The sequence below is a fragment of the Psittacula echo genome, assembly GCF_963264785.1.
Source record: "Psittacula echo genome assembly, chromosome: 2".
Classification (NCBI taxonomy): Eukaryota; Metazoa; Chordata; class Aves; order Psittaciformes; family Psittacidae; genus Psittacula; species Psittacula echo.
In genome coordinates, this window is record NC_137737.1 from 28190762 (window position 1) to 28207269 (window position 16508).

At 38.5% G+C, this 16508-nt stretch overlaps 1 protein-coding gene across 6 annotated transcripts in view; it reads right to left on the minus strand.

Moving 5' to 3' along the window:
- The window catches only part of HDAC9 (histone deacetylase 9), a 98199-nt gene that overhangs the window by 39781 nt on the left and 41910 nt on the right, over nucleotides 1-16508 (minus strand). For all 6 annotated transcript variants that reach the window (XM_080611673.1, XM_080611675.1, XM_080611672.1 and 3 more), the window contains exon 2: nucleotides 691-932. In XM_080611673.1, coding sequence (XP_080467799.1) covers nucleotides 691-932 — 242 coding nt within the window. The remainder of the gene's footprint in view (nucleotides 1-690; nucleotides 933-16508) is intronic.

Genomic DNA, 16508 nt, shown 5'->3' on the forward strand with positions numbered 1-16508 from the left:
TGACCCAACTCTGGCTGCTGTTCTCTGCTGCGTTTGTCAGCTCCACTGAGTGGAATCTTAGCACAGTAGCATAACAGCAAGTAGATCAGAAGGAAAAAATGAAAAGAAGGGCAAGATCATAAATTCACAGTCAAAATCCATTATAGCAATCCTACTATAGTGCATGTAATCCCATAAATCATTTATTTTTTACATATTATGAGAAGCAGCCCATTTTCAGCCCATGTTTCAGCCCACTGAAACACACCACTTTCAGGGCCTGCCTCCATTTTACAAATGCAGATATTATGCACTTGCCCATCAATCTGATTTGTGGGCAAAAACTCAAATAGTAGCTCAAAAAAAGCAGTCTTTTAATATACTCAAAAACTGCACATACAGGAAAGAAAGCCATATTGAAGTCTGGCTGAAAAAACAGTTTTGTAAAATAGGTGGTTTGATTTTCTGAAGACATGGTGGCTTCATGAGCTTGATGATTCTCATAGTACTGCCTTGGTCTGCTGTTAGCAACTCACTGGTAGGTGCTAGCAGTTTTGCTTGAAAAGGCTTTTATCACCCAAATGCAGAGAAATAAGCACTCAAACACCATCTCTCAGTCACAGCCAGCCTTTCAGGCATGTTCCCTTTTCATGCCTTTCTAAGCATATTCAGTTTGCAGATAACCGAGGGATAAGTGAAAAATGTTGCTACCTTAATGTGCTCCTGGAGCTGGGCCTGATGCTGGCGGGTCAGGTTTTCATGCTGCTTCTGAAACTCTGCAATCAGCAGTTGTTTCTGAATTTGCTGCTGCTGCTGGATCAGAAGTAGTTCCTGCTGTAGCTGCTTTTCACGCATAATTGGGTCCACCATGGGAACCATCATCCTGAGATCAGTTCGCAAGTCTAATGGTGAGATAGGCTCTAATCCCACGGCAACCTCCGGCTTCACATCCACTGTGGGAAGAAAACAACAAAACATACACATATAAAATATAACTGGAGAAGAAGAGTAGAGATCGTTACCACTGGGGAAAAGATCAATTTAAATCAAAGACTTCTTCAATGTACAGACCTAACAAAATACTAAGGCAATGCAAACTTCAGACATTCCTACTAGCAACCGGAGATTTTACAAATGATCTTATCAGGGTTTTTCCATTCTCTGTAAAAAAATACAGCCTAATTAATATCCTGCTAAGCAGACTAACAAGCAACCCAGTTCTAAAACCATGTTGCAGCCTAACAGAGCAATATTTAGTGAGAATCTCCTAGGTATTATTAATGCCTCACAATAAACAGTCAGGGCACTTCTTCAGTGTAAGATGACAACCTTCCAGTTTGCACTGCATTGCAAGAGATTTTTCAAAGCCAGTGTGAAGATTTTCTGAGGATGGTGTTGCACATGAATAGCTACCCAATGCGACAGAGCTACTGCATGTAAATATACATAGGAACAACACATATAAAATTAGGAAATAAAAAAATAATTTGACACAAACCAAGAAGTTTTAATACAGCTTTTTGGAAAGGAAACACCATGCTTAGCTTAGACATAATATACTATATACAGTAAGAAAATAAAAATGTCTTGAATTATTCCAATTTGTTGCAGCAAGAGAATATATTGTTAGTCCAGCATTAAAGTCTTTAATGAAGAATCCTGTTTCCTTCTATCTATTTAAATCAAAGGAACTAAATAGCAGCAGAAGAGAGAGATTTGATGATTTTCAATACAATACTTGTAAAGCTCAGGTTTTCACATCAAGTGAAGACAGAGCGTAGGCTTTATCTGTTTCAAAAGAACAAAAACCAAGCAAGTAACATTTCTACAAGAGCAAAACAAATAGTAGCTGAGGGTCTCTGCTGAAGCTCAGCAGTTCTGATTCCATCCACGAGAGGACAGTGGAACACAAACACATCCGCTCCTCTTGCTACTGCTCTCCTATCTTCTTTGGAAAGTAAGATTATTAACTGAAAACAAACATGCTGTCGGAAACGACCAGGGAACAAGATTTAAAGCATATTTTCTCCTTTTGCTCTGCTACCACTGTATTTGTGTATTTGTTTTTAAGCAGAAGACCAAAATGAAACAGAAATATTCTAGCAAGCAGTAAAATCACAGCAGCAAAGTTGAAACTGCAGCAAAATGGAGAACTGAACTATAACTGTAGGATCAAATCTATTAGTAAAGAGTTTTATAACACAAGAGACAAGACACCAGATCTCTTCTACTGATCATATTCTTCTCAAGAAAAAAAAAAAAAGAATCTGGAAACATAAAATTTTCTGGGTTGTTTTGGTTCTTTTTTTGTTTTTAATCCTAGGCACTGTTATTGTAAACCTTAGAGCATAATTTGCCTTCTTAACCTGCTATCCCAACAGAATGATTGTATCTAAGTGCTTACTTTTTTTCTGAGACTAATCACCGAATTATAAAAAAACACCTTTAACTTATGAAAACTACTTGTGATTATAAATAATTGCCACAAACCAGGAGAAGCGGACAGGCAAACCCCCAGCCTTTCATCCCATTTATTCAGCAGCAATCCACATTCCATTTGTCTAGACTAAATATAGCCACGTTTATACAAGAAATCAATAGTGCTTGCAGAGAGCAGAGCAAAGACATGAATATTTCATCAAACTCAGAGAGAAATAGCAATCAGCAAATTGACAGCAAAACGCGTAGGCTGACTGGCCCTCCAGATAAGTCTCTGGTACTTGGACAATGGCTCATTGCCTGCAAGTCACAATCTTATCATTAGCGCTCTATTTTTAACATTAATTGCGTTGTAGGTGACAAAGGCTTATCATGTTTAAAGTGGAGAGATGGATTTTCTTACATCTTCTGTGACAGGATAATAAGCCTTACTAGAAGAAGTAATAGTAATTGGAGCTCGGCAAACCCTGCAGGATCTGGTTTGCAATAGTGTTTGCAAACTAAACCCTGCAGGGTTTGGTTCAGAATAGTGTTTGCACTGCATTTTTTTCCACAGATACTGGCTACAAATCCACCCCTACAAGTCTGCATGTTGATTCAGGCTGATTATACTTCCTATCTCTGACAAGCATCCCACTTCTTCATTTTCAGAGCACTTTGCATGTGGGTTGGCCTCCAGATTTTTCCAACAATGGATATTCCCTTCCACTGTTAGTAAAACGTACAAATGAAAGCAGGCTCAGTTTGGTGAGATTCACATTTTCAAGAATTTTTACACACTCAGATAATAAATCTGGTTCTGGAATATCTATTTCATTGAGTTCAACTTTACCTTAACCCTTAACATGGAAAAAAATAAATATTATGGTAGTTCTAGATTGAATCCACAGAAATCAATACATGATCTCTAATGTCACTTAAATGCCAATGTTTACTGACAAATAAAGACAAGCATTTATTTCCTGGCATAAATATTGCGAGCAATAAGGTTACCCCCCCAATGCTACTAATAACTGCTGACATACAGAATACTAACTTTTGGGGGTAATTACTGTCTTAGAACTGTAATAGCTAATAGTTGGCTGAATAGTCAACCTTATCAATGAAATTAGTCTAAACAAGGAACTACAAAATCATCAGTCAAACCGAATTGTTTGCTACTGTCTGATAGGCGGTCCTAATGCCACAGGACATTTACATTCTCCTTACTTGTTACCAGCTGACAAGAAAGAGACAAAGCAGCCTTGTGGAGCTAAAGCAGTGTGAAAAATGTGTAATGGAGCAGAGAATCGGAATCAGTGTCTTTAAAAGCTTTGACTTTCAGCTGAACCATCTTTCCCCCCACCACTACCCCAATGCAATTTTAAGTCTCAAAAGAGCAAAGGTGATGCAGGATGTTTATTCTCATCAGGGCTTTTTATGTTTATGAGCCCCCCCCCCCCCCCCCCCCAACAGATATATGTATTTTTCAGTAGGAAAGGAATGCTCTAATCAGCTCCCTCAACTGAAGAGATTCAGAGCAGCCCTGAGGAGAAGGACTTGGGGGTGTTGGTCGATGAGAAAATGAACATGAGCTGGCTTCAGCATGTCCTTGCAGCCCAGAAAGCCAACTGTATCCTGGGCTGCATCAAGAGGAGCGTGACCAGCAGGTCGAAGGAGGTGATCCTGCCCCTCTACTCTGCTCTCGTGAGACCTCACTTGGAGTATTGTGTGCAGTTCTGGTGTCCTCAACATAAAAAGGACACGGAACTGTTGGAACAAGTCCAGAGGAAGGCCACGAGGATGATCAGGGGAATGGAGCACCTCCCATATGAAGACAGGCTGAGAAAGTTGGGGCTGTTCAGCCTGGAGAAGAGAAGGCTGCGTGGAGACCTCATAGCAGCCTTCCAGTATCTGAAGGGGGCCTACAAGGATGCTGGGGAGGGACTATTCATCAGGGACTGTAGTGACAGGATAAGGGGTAATGGGTTCAAACTTAAACAGGTAAAGTTTAGATGGATATAAGGAAGAAGTTCTTTACTGAGCGGGTGGTGAGGCACTGGAATGGGTTGCCCAGGGAGGTTGTGAATGCTCCATCCTTGGCGGTTGGACAAGGCCAGGTTGGATGAGGCCTTGGGTGACATGGTTTAGTGTGAGGTGTCCCTGCTCACGGCAGGGGGATAGGAACTAGATGATCTTAAGGTCCTTTCCAACCCTAACTATTCTATGATTCTATGATTCTACGAACTTCCGAACATCATGAGAAGCAGTGGGATGCAAGACTATAACAAAAGGACTCGTCAAGACATTAGCCAAAAGAGGAAAAGAATGGATAATGAAAGAAAATATTAATCAGAACTTGATGAAGACTAATTTCACTTTAAGGAGCCTTGTTTTGCAGGATTTCCAGGATCACCACTGGAGGGAGGCTGCAGTAGGTACAATTCATAGCGGACTCTGCCCGTGCTCTCCCCACTGAGGTCTGGAGCACATCCTTCCCTACAGCTCTGTCGACTACACAGCAAGCCAGGGATTCCTCTCTAAGGTTAAATAAAGACAAGCTCTTTGAGCTCTTGTCAGCTGCAGTGAATACAACAGTAGGCTGCAGAATATTAACTACAAACGTTACTGAAAACTTGGTGATTCCAGGAAACATGCCAAAATTTGAGTGGGAAAATATTTAATTTTCAGCTACAACACACTGCAAAAGGCATATGTATTTATTTTTCCTATAAATACTCAATTGCCTTTATCTTCAAACACAACAAAAATAGGCTCAGAAGAGCAGCCATATCAATTATAATCCATAGACGGCACTTCCCGCAGTGCTTTTGACATTTTGTGGAAAGAAAATAAGATACTTGCAAAACAGCATGCTTGTTGAGTAGAGATTTAGATGCTTGAAGCACATATGAAAAGAGGTAGAAGAGCTTGGTTTAACCCTGAGCTTTTGCTTTTGGAAACCATTTCTTAAAATGGAAATAGCTGAAAAACTGTAAGTCTTCCACTGAGAGGTGACATTTCAAGCTTTGTTTCTCGTGACTAGTTTCAATTTCTGGTATATTAGAATACACAAATCTTCCAACAGCACACTTTCTTAACATCATGTCCCAAGAGAGGCAATCTTTTTTTATTGACAGTTACATTTCTTTGCAGACATTTATGCCATCTCTAAAAACAGGAACTTAAGGTATGCTGCTACCAGCTGAACAGTCACCATTCATTATTTGAGATGCAATGATGAAGAATAATAGTAGACTTGCTTACCAGAATATTGCACTTAGGACACTGACAATTCTTACATTAAAGGAACTGTGTGAATTTGCTAGGACTTAGGGATTCAAGCTACCTCTTTTCCGAAGATATTTTTCAAGTTAGGCTGTCGGGCTGGGACAATAAAAAAGGCTGGAGAGAGGAACATGGTGTGAAGCCAGCAAGGGTCTTTCCCCTGCCTTGGTCATCCAAGGCAGCCTTTTACTGGAGAAGCCATTAAGTTTTAAGAAGTGAGCAAGGAGGACTACAAGATTTGGAATGCTAAATTAAAATTACATGTGACAAGAGACAGATGATAAGGTCCTCCAACCAGCAATTCCCATATTAGGCAATAAAAGCATATTCCTGAAACCACACCAAACCAAGTAAAGTCTGGAAGAATCATTCTGCCAAGAAATGGCCATGTCTTACCCCAGGCATCAACTTGGTGAAATATTACAAAGAAAAGAGAGAATGGGAGAGCTGTTTATACTAGTGGTACTCTTTTGAACTCTGCTCTACAAAACAGAGCCCACCTAAAGTTATTATTAACTTGCACAGTATTTCTCATAGTTTTCATACACTTTTCATAAAATGAAAACAAACCAGAACAGTTTCACACATTTTTATATAAAAGAAATTGCCTCCGTTTGGTTTCTTCGTTCAAAAAAAAAAGTGAAAAAACTTCCTTTTTGCAGGATTAGCCATGAGTCAATCATGACATAATCAGAGCACTACAGAATTTACAGAAAAGAGATCTAAATGTTTCTGATCAGTGTCTCTGAGCATAGATTGAAAAAGTCTTTGAAAAGATTAAAAAATGAAGTACCATAGGAGGCTGAAAATTGCAGGAATAAGGAACAGAGGGTAAGAGGGTTACTCTGGTGGCAGGTGAGACACAAAGTAACTTGCCGGACATGAGGCAGAAAAGGACTGGTCAAGCAATAGCACACAAGCAGCCGCCCAGAGATGAAGCATATGAAAAGGAGTTAAAACTTCTGAGATTTCTTCACCAAGAAGCAGCATTACAGGAGCATTGCTCATTCTGTAATCTAAGAGCAGCCCTGGCACACCTATAAGGTGTCAGAGAGGCCACATTGTAAATAGCCAACAGAGGAGAAATGTGTCCATTGTGAGGGTGCTGAGAAACTAAGTGAGCAATGTGGGTTTGAATAGCTATGACTACAAAGGATTCAGTCTGGCATGAAAAACACACAGCAGTTGTTCAACGTTCAAACCTGCAGAAAAATATCCTAATCCAGAGTCCATTCCCCAGAGGAGAGGCAGCTCATGGTTTTCTGGGGAAGCTATGCCACGGCAAGGCATGCATGGCAAGCTTCAGGAGCAAGAAGATGAGATTTTAAGAATAACTCATGACATCAGAAGCATGAGTCAGATGATCAATAAACTGTGAAGGGTCAGGGTACCTCCCACGGGATGCTTTTATCATCCCAGCTCTGGTGGCTAAAATCTTGTACCTCAATTCTCAGCTGGCATAACCTGTCATTCCTCTGTTAACTTCAATATAGGCAAAGCATCTTAAAGCCACCTGAGAAGCTTGATGGAGAATCTCTCTCAGGAGTACAGGAGTGAAAGAAGACAGCCTTGAGAGCATCTCATGTTAATATGTGGATAAAATCACCCACATTTAGGATGACACAAAAATTTTTTCCGGTATTTAAAACCAGCAAAATTTTTTCTCCACTCTCACCATTACACTAAAGGATGAATCCAAGCTAAAAAAAGTGTTGCTTAGATTTCACTTAATGTTTTTAAATATTTTAAAATACCAATTATAAACCTTCAATCACACTCTGGATTTCGGACACATGCAAGGAAAGAAGAAAGAAGACAGCATATGCAAATGGGAGATATTTTTTCTCAAAGGCAACATGATGACATTTTATGGCAGTTAAGTACTCGACTGCAATTTGTAGTTATAAAGCTTCCTCCCTTGGGAAGGAAAAACACAAGAAATTAAGACATTTCAGATCAGAAAAAATACTTTACAGTTATTCTCTTGGATTATCCTTCAAGACTAAGTAATTATTTTAAACACTACTATCACTGAATTAGAAACATAAGTGAACTGTCAAACTTGATGAGGCACTCAATTGAGTTTATAGTATTAAGGAAAAGTGTAATAAATTAGACTAGAAATGTGTTCCCCTTTGTTCTATAAAAATGATCTTATCATTATACCTTTTGCCTATTTCTTTTAAGTGTTTGCACACATGTAATAATGAGAAGTAAAATAAATGCAAACAGCGATCTGGGCTTTGATTTACCATTCTCTTATTTCCCCAGGGCCTGGAAAGGAAGCTCAAACAACCACAAACTTCTAAAATATCAGTGAGAGGCCTTGAAATACCAACACTGAAGTTACAGCTAGTTGGCTTTTGTAAAAAATCAAAGGCTTTATTATATTGATTTATGAAAATCAGATACCTTCACTGCAAATAGCCTTTTGAGTCAAACAGTCATAACAAACACAAACATAAATGTCATCTAATTTGTTATAGCCAAGAAGTTTGTAAATGTTATAGTGTTCACTGTTTCTTCTCTACTGAATAGATGAGCAAAAGATCCACTTATGAGCTTGCCAGAGTTCATGCAAACAACAGGCCAATCACTTCTGTCACAGGAATAAACGCAAATGTCCCCAGTAAATCACATCAGAATGTTAGACACTTAAACTCAAACTTGGGATGATCTGTTATCAAGAAATCCAAGCTGAGCTATATTTGGGTTTCTGACTTACTTTATTTATATTTTGGTTAGGAGGACTCTTACATACACATTTTCTACACCCATCAGCACACAGGCATATTTTCACTTTCCACAAAATTCCCTTTTGATATAAGGAATCCAAATATCCTAAATTCTAGATACTAATTCTGCAAGCGAGACAAAACCAGGACAAAGATAAATTAACATAAAGTTAAAAATGTGCAATTTTTACATAATTTTCTTCTCAGTTTCAAAGTCCATGACACAGCGGTGATAGTATTAAATACTGATAACATATCAGTGTTAATTATGCTGTCGATATATGGTATTGGGTTAACCTATTTGATCATAATGTACCCACCCCATGGCATGCATGCACAAGAAATGACAGGGCAGAACGTAAAATAGCATTCTTTTGGCTGTGTATGTTCTGTGCACAGATCAATATTACTGTTAGCAAGATCATATTGAGGATACCAAACAAGGTTTGATTTGGTGGCAGCACCACGTAGTGGTTGCAGAACTAAGAAGGTATGACTCCAAATCAGTAGGTGCTAGTTTATCATCATCAGCTGGTCAGTTCATTGAAGCCTTAAAATTAATTAATTATAATGAAAGCACATGTGATATAAATCTACATGCATGCATAATTCTTAAATCATATTCGGAAATGTTAAGAAATATCAAAGTGCAGACATGATATGAAGGACTCCTCTCACCCTTTTTAAAACAGGTATAATGATAGATGCGACATACGTATGAGAAAGCCAATATGCTTGTAATTGTTATTATTACACGTTAAAAGACAGAAGTCCCCCAGGTTGCTAAGGATGACTGAGAGGGCATCATGAGGGGTTACAGCAACCTGCTACTGGCTTTGCCTCTTCCCCCACTCAGAGACAATTGGAGACTGCTACGAGTGGTACCAAATACATCCTGAAAAGATGATCTTCACTTTTCTTTCATCTTTTCTCAACCTGCAAATGCTGCAGGGATGTTGGTGGCAATGTCATGTTTAGAACTTGCTGAGTAACTCCCAACTGTAGCGATATCACTATTCTAATCTCAAGTGGATGACACAGAGAAAGAGGAGAGGGGAAAAAGTTCTTGCTTGAAGTCAGGATATCAAAGGTAAACCATTTTGGCATGCCAGCAGGTATATCCTGAAGTGTCATAAGGCAGCACGCTCGAGGCAAATCAGACAGTGTGTGGAGGTTTGCTGAACAAGTATCCCCATATAGCTTTGCTATTCCAGGAGTGTGACAGGCAGTGCTCCAAATGAAACCCTTAGAAGACAAGATACAGTGCACATCTTTCAAGGAACTGTTGTCAGCTTTGTATTTTAGGCAAAAAGATGACTAACGCCTAAAGTGCATTGAAAAGAATATTTTCCAGTTCCTAGGGGTCTGTTGTTTTGGTTTTTTTTATTCTTGAAGCTTTATGTGCTCCCCAAGATGCTACAATATTTAAGGGTTTCTGTTTCCTTTTTTTTACTGAAGAGCAAAAACCATAATGTACATGTAACTTACTAAGCTCACAACCTCTCCATTATATCTAAGAAATCAGGAAAGACCTTCTGTCATTCCAATGTTTTAGTAAATATTGATGGAACATCCTGAACTTTGACAAGCATGGGCTTAAAAATGGTTTTGATCACAAGTACAGAAAAAGGGAAGACAGAACTGAAATCTCCCACAGAGGAGGGGGAAAACCCAACAAAAGAATAATTATACCTTTTAAAGAATCTTTCTAATGAGAAAGCAAATGAGATGTCAGTCAGAGACTGGCAATACAATACTACTAACTATGTTAACTCAGAAATAAAACTCTCATGTAACCTGTGCAAAACTAACAATTCCAGATGTTTATTAGCAAAAATGTGCTTCTTTGTATTATATATTTTTTCTTATTCTGCTCCCCCTTCATACCACGTTGCCTTGGACTGCAGCATACTCAGCAGAATCTGTCTTCCTTTTGTCACATAAAACACCTACTATATTTGTACAGTGATTGAAGTAAAATGGATAAATAATACTAGGTGACTGGTTTGCCACTTTTCAGAAGTCCACAAGTTGGATTACTGATACCTAGGAGCAGAAGAGATTACAGCATGCATAGTGTAATGCATGCACGCACAGAGATTACAGTATGCATGGGCAAGGCAGGGAAAATAAAAGGGACAGATATGGCCCCAACGATGATGCAAAGCAAAGGAAGAAGGATAGAGTTTATTAGGCTGAAGAACTGAATTAGGAGTGGCAGAATATGAAAAGGGACAAACAATGGCAATACAGCTGATGGCAATATTACACATGGATCAAGCCCCAAAGTTGGATGGATAACAACATCCATGGGCAGAGAATATGAGCTGCTTTAAAAAAAGTAAGGAGGAGTTCCTGAGGAAAATCTCTCTCATCTTCATGAAAGGGCTGTGGAGGTTTTTAAGGTCTTGATTTAATCTATTTTCTGCTTTAGACAGGTACGTCTTTCAGGGAACAACCTTGACTATCATGCAGATGGCCTCATTTTCATTACTAAGACATTACATAAGGCAGGCACTCCAGTAAAAAAGATTACATAAAATATACAAAACGCATTATGAACACACAAGCAAGGAAATGCCATTTTTCTGTGATGCTTTCTTACATTTTTGTCTCATTGCTGTGAAGACATTTGTGGCTTTATAACATATAGGTACAAACCATAAAAATTTGCAGTGAGCAATCACAAAAAGTCTCTCATATTCTGCCATTTGGGATTTGGAGGAATTATTTGAAAATTGGAGACAGACATCTAAGGTTCACAGCTGTAATCTAAATATTGCAGGACTCTTCCATTTTATAACAAAAGGGTGTCCTGGTGAAGACAAACTTTTTAATGTTTTCTTCTAAAATCAGACAATGCTCTTGAGATGAAAAAAAATCTCAAGCTAGGTATTTAACATCTTATTAATGTAATTCTGTCACATACTTAGCATCATCACTATCACACTACTTTTTATCTAAATTCTTCCTTTCCTTTTTCTCTCTTTTCACCACATTAAATAATTTTAATTCTACTGTGTACATATCGATACTTACTTTATTTTGACTATCTACTTTGATTCCTTGAAAACATGTGCTGTAAATATCTGCTCTAAATTCAAAAGATTTCATATAGCAAAAGCAACTTACCACTAACACTGCACTCTGTATGACAGAAAGAAAAGCTATCGCTGTTTTTTTATAATGATGTAACACTAAAGTTAAAAGGTATTATTCATGCTTTGTGCTCTCCAGACTAAAGGGATCTCGGCAAGGCTCCCTCTGAGCCGCAGAGACATGACTTCAGCCACCAGAGGGAGTCAATCTGTTCTGTCACGTCAACTGAAAAGTTAGAGTGAACAGAAAAAGCACTGAGAAGGGAACAAATCACTAACAAATAGCATAGTTTATATCCAGATATATGTGGATTCCAAACATAATGGAAACATACTTAATTGTTCACTGAGATAAGAAAATCACCTTTTTTGCTTTAAACGTTAATTAACAAAATTCCTATTGTTATACTTTTCCTGTATGGCTTCAGATTAGTAAGATTTTAAGGAATCAAAAGATAATGGCATTATCAGAACGATATTCATATTTTTATCCAATTTACTACTCTTTCTTTATTTGATTTCAAGTCACTACCACACCCATAAGTCCTTCAGACATATGATGGCTGAACTCAAAACTGTAAATTCAACAGGTTTTCTTCCGTTTATTTATGATTTAGTCACCTTAATCAGCAAGTAGAGTTACGGACTTATGATAGTGAGCATACGGAAGAAATCAACATTTCTAATCACTCTGCCAAACACTCATCTTGGTAATTTGTCAGCATTGGAAAAGCAGATTATAGGAATTGTTAAGATGATGGCAACTTTCTCAATACTGGAGGTATTTTCCATTATTATTTTTCTAAATAAATACTGAAAAAATGGTTCTGCATTATGTAACATTTCAGAAATTAAAGAAATTAATGAAAGAAACAAAAACCACAGAAAAATGCTACACAATTCTCATGCCACTTAACAAGCACAATTCAGAAAACTGAAAATCCAAAAGTTATTACCCTTTTTTGGGTTTCCGTGTTTCAGTAGATCCATTTCTTATTAGTGGGTTGGTTGTTTCTCTCTTCATCTCAACTCATCTGACATGCAATCAAGCCAGTGGGCATTTCTTCAGTTTCAAAAGAGCATTTCTTTCTCAAGCAAGCTTTCCCAGAAATTAGACTTCCTATTAAGAAGCCTACAAACATGAGTGGGAACTCTCTTCAGATTTCAAATTCACATTTTAGAAATCTGCAGATCAGGCCTGGAACGTGCACACTAGACTGACTGCTTGAATGGAGCCAAGCACTCAAAATTACTCTTCAAGAAACTCTTTGGGTCCTTTGAGAATCTCAGCCTAATCATTTAAATAAACCCAAGTCATACTGAAACCCCCACCCCCCACTTACCACATTAATCATTCAGAGTAGAAGTTCCCTCTCATTAGACTTAAGATGAACAAATCTTATCACGTTGCAATAAGAAGCACATTTTGTCCTATTGACTGAGCTTTTGAACCTGGCTGGAAATGTCATTACAAACTAAAATTCTGCAATACAAGAGGCAACATGAAAGTAAGCACTCAGTTTCTGCAAATTTAAGCAGAACTTTTTGTGATCAGTGAGACAGCAATAACAATATGTTATTGGATTCTTGCATCAGGCATTGCATATTAAGCACTGGGAGAAGGTAGCACTTACTTCAAGGTTTGCCACGGAAAGGCTGTAATACTGATTTTAAGACAAAGCATCAAGACATCTTGGTATCACATAGAAGTCACTAACATGTTCACTTTAACAAGAGACAAACTGGAATTTAGCCTGGAACCTTATCAATGCACTGGATCCTGAGATTTTCAACAGAGAATCTTAGTTGCAGCAGCAGCAGCATCCCTTACTAGGCTATCTTGTTCAGTATCACTCGTTCTCTTTCTCAGAAGTTTAAAAATTCTTCCTGACAGCAGTAATCTGACTAATTTTGAGGTTTCCTCTTTCTTACTTACTCAAAAGTATTTTAAAAGCTACCAGGAAGTGATTTTCAGTAGCTGTAGTTTATTGAAAATATTAGAATGAAACACATTAAAGAATTAAGAACAAAACGTAAATAATTCTGATGCACCCAGAAAGTACAACTTCACAGTATCACAGTATCACAGTATGTTAGAGATTGGAAGGGACCTCAAAAGATCATCTAGTCCAATCCCCCTGCCAGAGCAGGAACACCTAGATAAGGTCACACAGGAATGTGTCCAGGCGGGTTTTGAATGTCTCCAGAGAAGGAGACTCCACAACCTCCCTGGGCAGCCTGTTCCAGTGTTCTGTCACCCTCACTGGGAAGAAGTTTCTTCTCAAGTTTAAGTGGAACCTCTTGTGTTCCAGTTTGTACCCATTACCCCTTGTCCTATCATTGTTTGCCATTGAGAAGAGCCTGGCTCCATCCTCGTGACACTCCCCCTTTATATATTTATATACACTAATAAGGTCCCCCCACAGTCTCCTCTTCTCCAAACTATAGAGACCCAGCTCCCTCAGCCTTTCCTCATAAGGGAGATGCTCCACACCCTTAATCATCTTAGTTGCCCTGCGAACTTAATTTTCCATGGCTTTTTATATTTATGCCATGCACATTTATGTTACTTAGAATCATGCTGGAATTTGTTTTGGCTGATGAGGTTACTTACATTAATTTTTAGATATGCTTGTGTTTGGTTTTCTTCCCTTAATTAGGATGTGATAGTGAATTCCTGAACTGAAATTTCTACACTTTATGGATTTCACTGGAGCCAACCTAAGCCCAGCACTCTCACTGCTGACTGTAAAGTTTAATTCAATACATGAATGCTGAGACCATGCTTATCCATAAAGCATGTTTTATGCAATGTCTTAGGAACTGAAGGTGATGAGCATACCGTATAAAGCTGACTTTCCCTTACCAACATAAACCACCATTTCCTAGAACTACCACAGAATCTACACATCCACTAACTACTTAATGTTGTGGACAGAAGCATTGCAGAAAGTACAGGAATAATAGGGTCTTGACACATCACAAATATAAAGATAATGACCAAGAGTCAGACTACCTGAAGGAAAGGAGATCTGGAAATACAGACAGACAATGGAGATGTCATTGATTTCACTCATTCCAAGTATGTGAGTACTACTTTGTCAGTTGAGAGCTGTGCACCTGATGAAACCCCACAAAGCGAAGCTGATACCCAACACCTTTCACTTTCTCCACCCAATCAACAAACTGATTAGCTCTTGGTTCAGAAAGTGCTTGCTCATGCACACACAGAATTCCATTTCATTTCCAATCACATCTACATTTGCCAGAGAAAAAAAGGAAAAGGCAATTGATAGTCAACACAGATGCAAAAGGGCTTCTCAAGGATTTACCTTAAGTGCCTTTTCATTTCACAGGTAAAATGAATGGCTCAACTTCCACAGCAGAGATGATAATAAACTAGCATATGATCTTAAAAAATGGGAAATGACCAAATGTCACTCTCCACTATCCCCTTAAAACATCCATTTCCAGAACTTGCACCATCTTCACCTCATCTTGGAGAACACTGATAAAGAGGAGACTAGTTGCAGACTGGGATGAAGTTGCTGAGATATTACCACTAATTACAAGGAGGCTGACTTCAGACAGTGCCATGCTATATTTATCACCCACCTCTAAAAAGGTATGGAAACCAAATATCATAAAGCTGCATGACTTGCGGTCACAAGGGTGAACAACTGTGTATCCTGCACTCCTTGGAACAAGGAGACCAACGATTTTTTGTTAGTCTATGACAAATATATATATATACACACACATATGGCCTATGGCCATATATGATACAATATTGTGCAAATATATTTATATTGACAGCACATTATTATGGCATAAAGTGAAGATCTCACCAATGTTACAGGGTGGGATCAATCACCCTTTCTGTTGACAGGGCCAAACTATTACAGTGAACAGTTAACAAAAAAATCTTCAGGGATCATTTGAACCACCTGATGCAATTTTTGCTGCCAGCCACTTAAAATTTATCTTATTGCAAAGTGTAATTTTTGACTGGAAATTATGTCTAGCATCATATTCACCTTTTGATTCCTATATGCCAGCCAAAGGACACAATATATGTATCCAGATACACAGTTTAATACCACACTAAATTAAATAATACACGAAATCAATAAATTTTGTCCCTTCTCCCATTCAAATCCTAAAAAAACCCCATCAAAACAGCACCTTACGACTTTCATTCAATGATGGCCTTTTGCAACCATCTGAAGACACACAGAAAATCTTGCCAATCACACAGCAATCTGGCTAAAGGCTCCAGATTTCCAGAACTGAGTGAAAATCCTGCAGCTAAATACAGAGTTATCTGCTAGAGTCCAAACGGCCTAAGAAAGCATCTATGTGCAAACTATACAAAAGATCAAAATTCAGTGGGTTCCTGAAAACAGCTGCCCACATGGAACTACTCCAGAGCACAGCAGGTAGAAACTAGTGCTCGCTTCAATCATTTCTGAGATCTCCTAAAAGTGTTCACCCTCTTCAGAGTTATCTTCTGCCTTTCCAGTGTGGATCTGCTGATCATCTTTCTCTTAAATGAAAGAGGGAGACTAGATGGAAAATTACTCAATAAACTTTTCATCTCTTTAAATAAAGCCTTCTGCTGAGACCTTAGAGGGCATGTTTTCCACGTGTGTTTTCAGCTCCATGTGTTTCTGAGTTCAGAACATTGCTACAGCAACAAGATGGTCCTGATAACTCCAGGCAGGCTCACATGACAGAAGCTTCAATTCAGTGCCCACCCAGGCTCAGAACTCTGATGGCTTTTTCAATTTTGACATTAAGCTGGTGGATACACTCAAATAGCCAGCTTCTGCAACCTCCCATCTGCAGAAACTGCCATCATCGTAAAGAGAGAGAAAACTAACTTGTAAAGCCAAGGCCATTCCAACCTGAGAAGTGTACCTTTTTTCTGAAATAAACGTTACTTGGTTCTAACAATTTACACAATTCACTTCCTTTGCTCTTCTTTGAC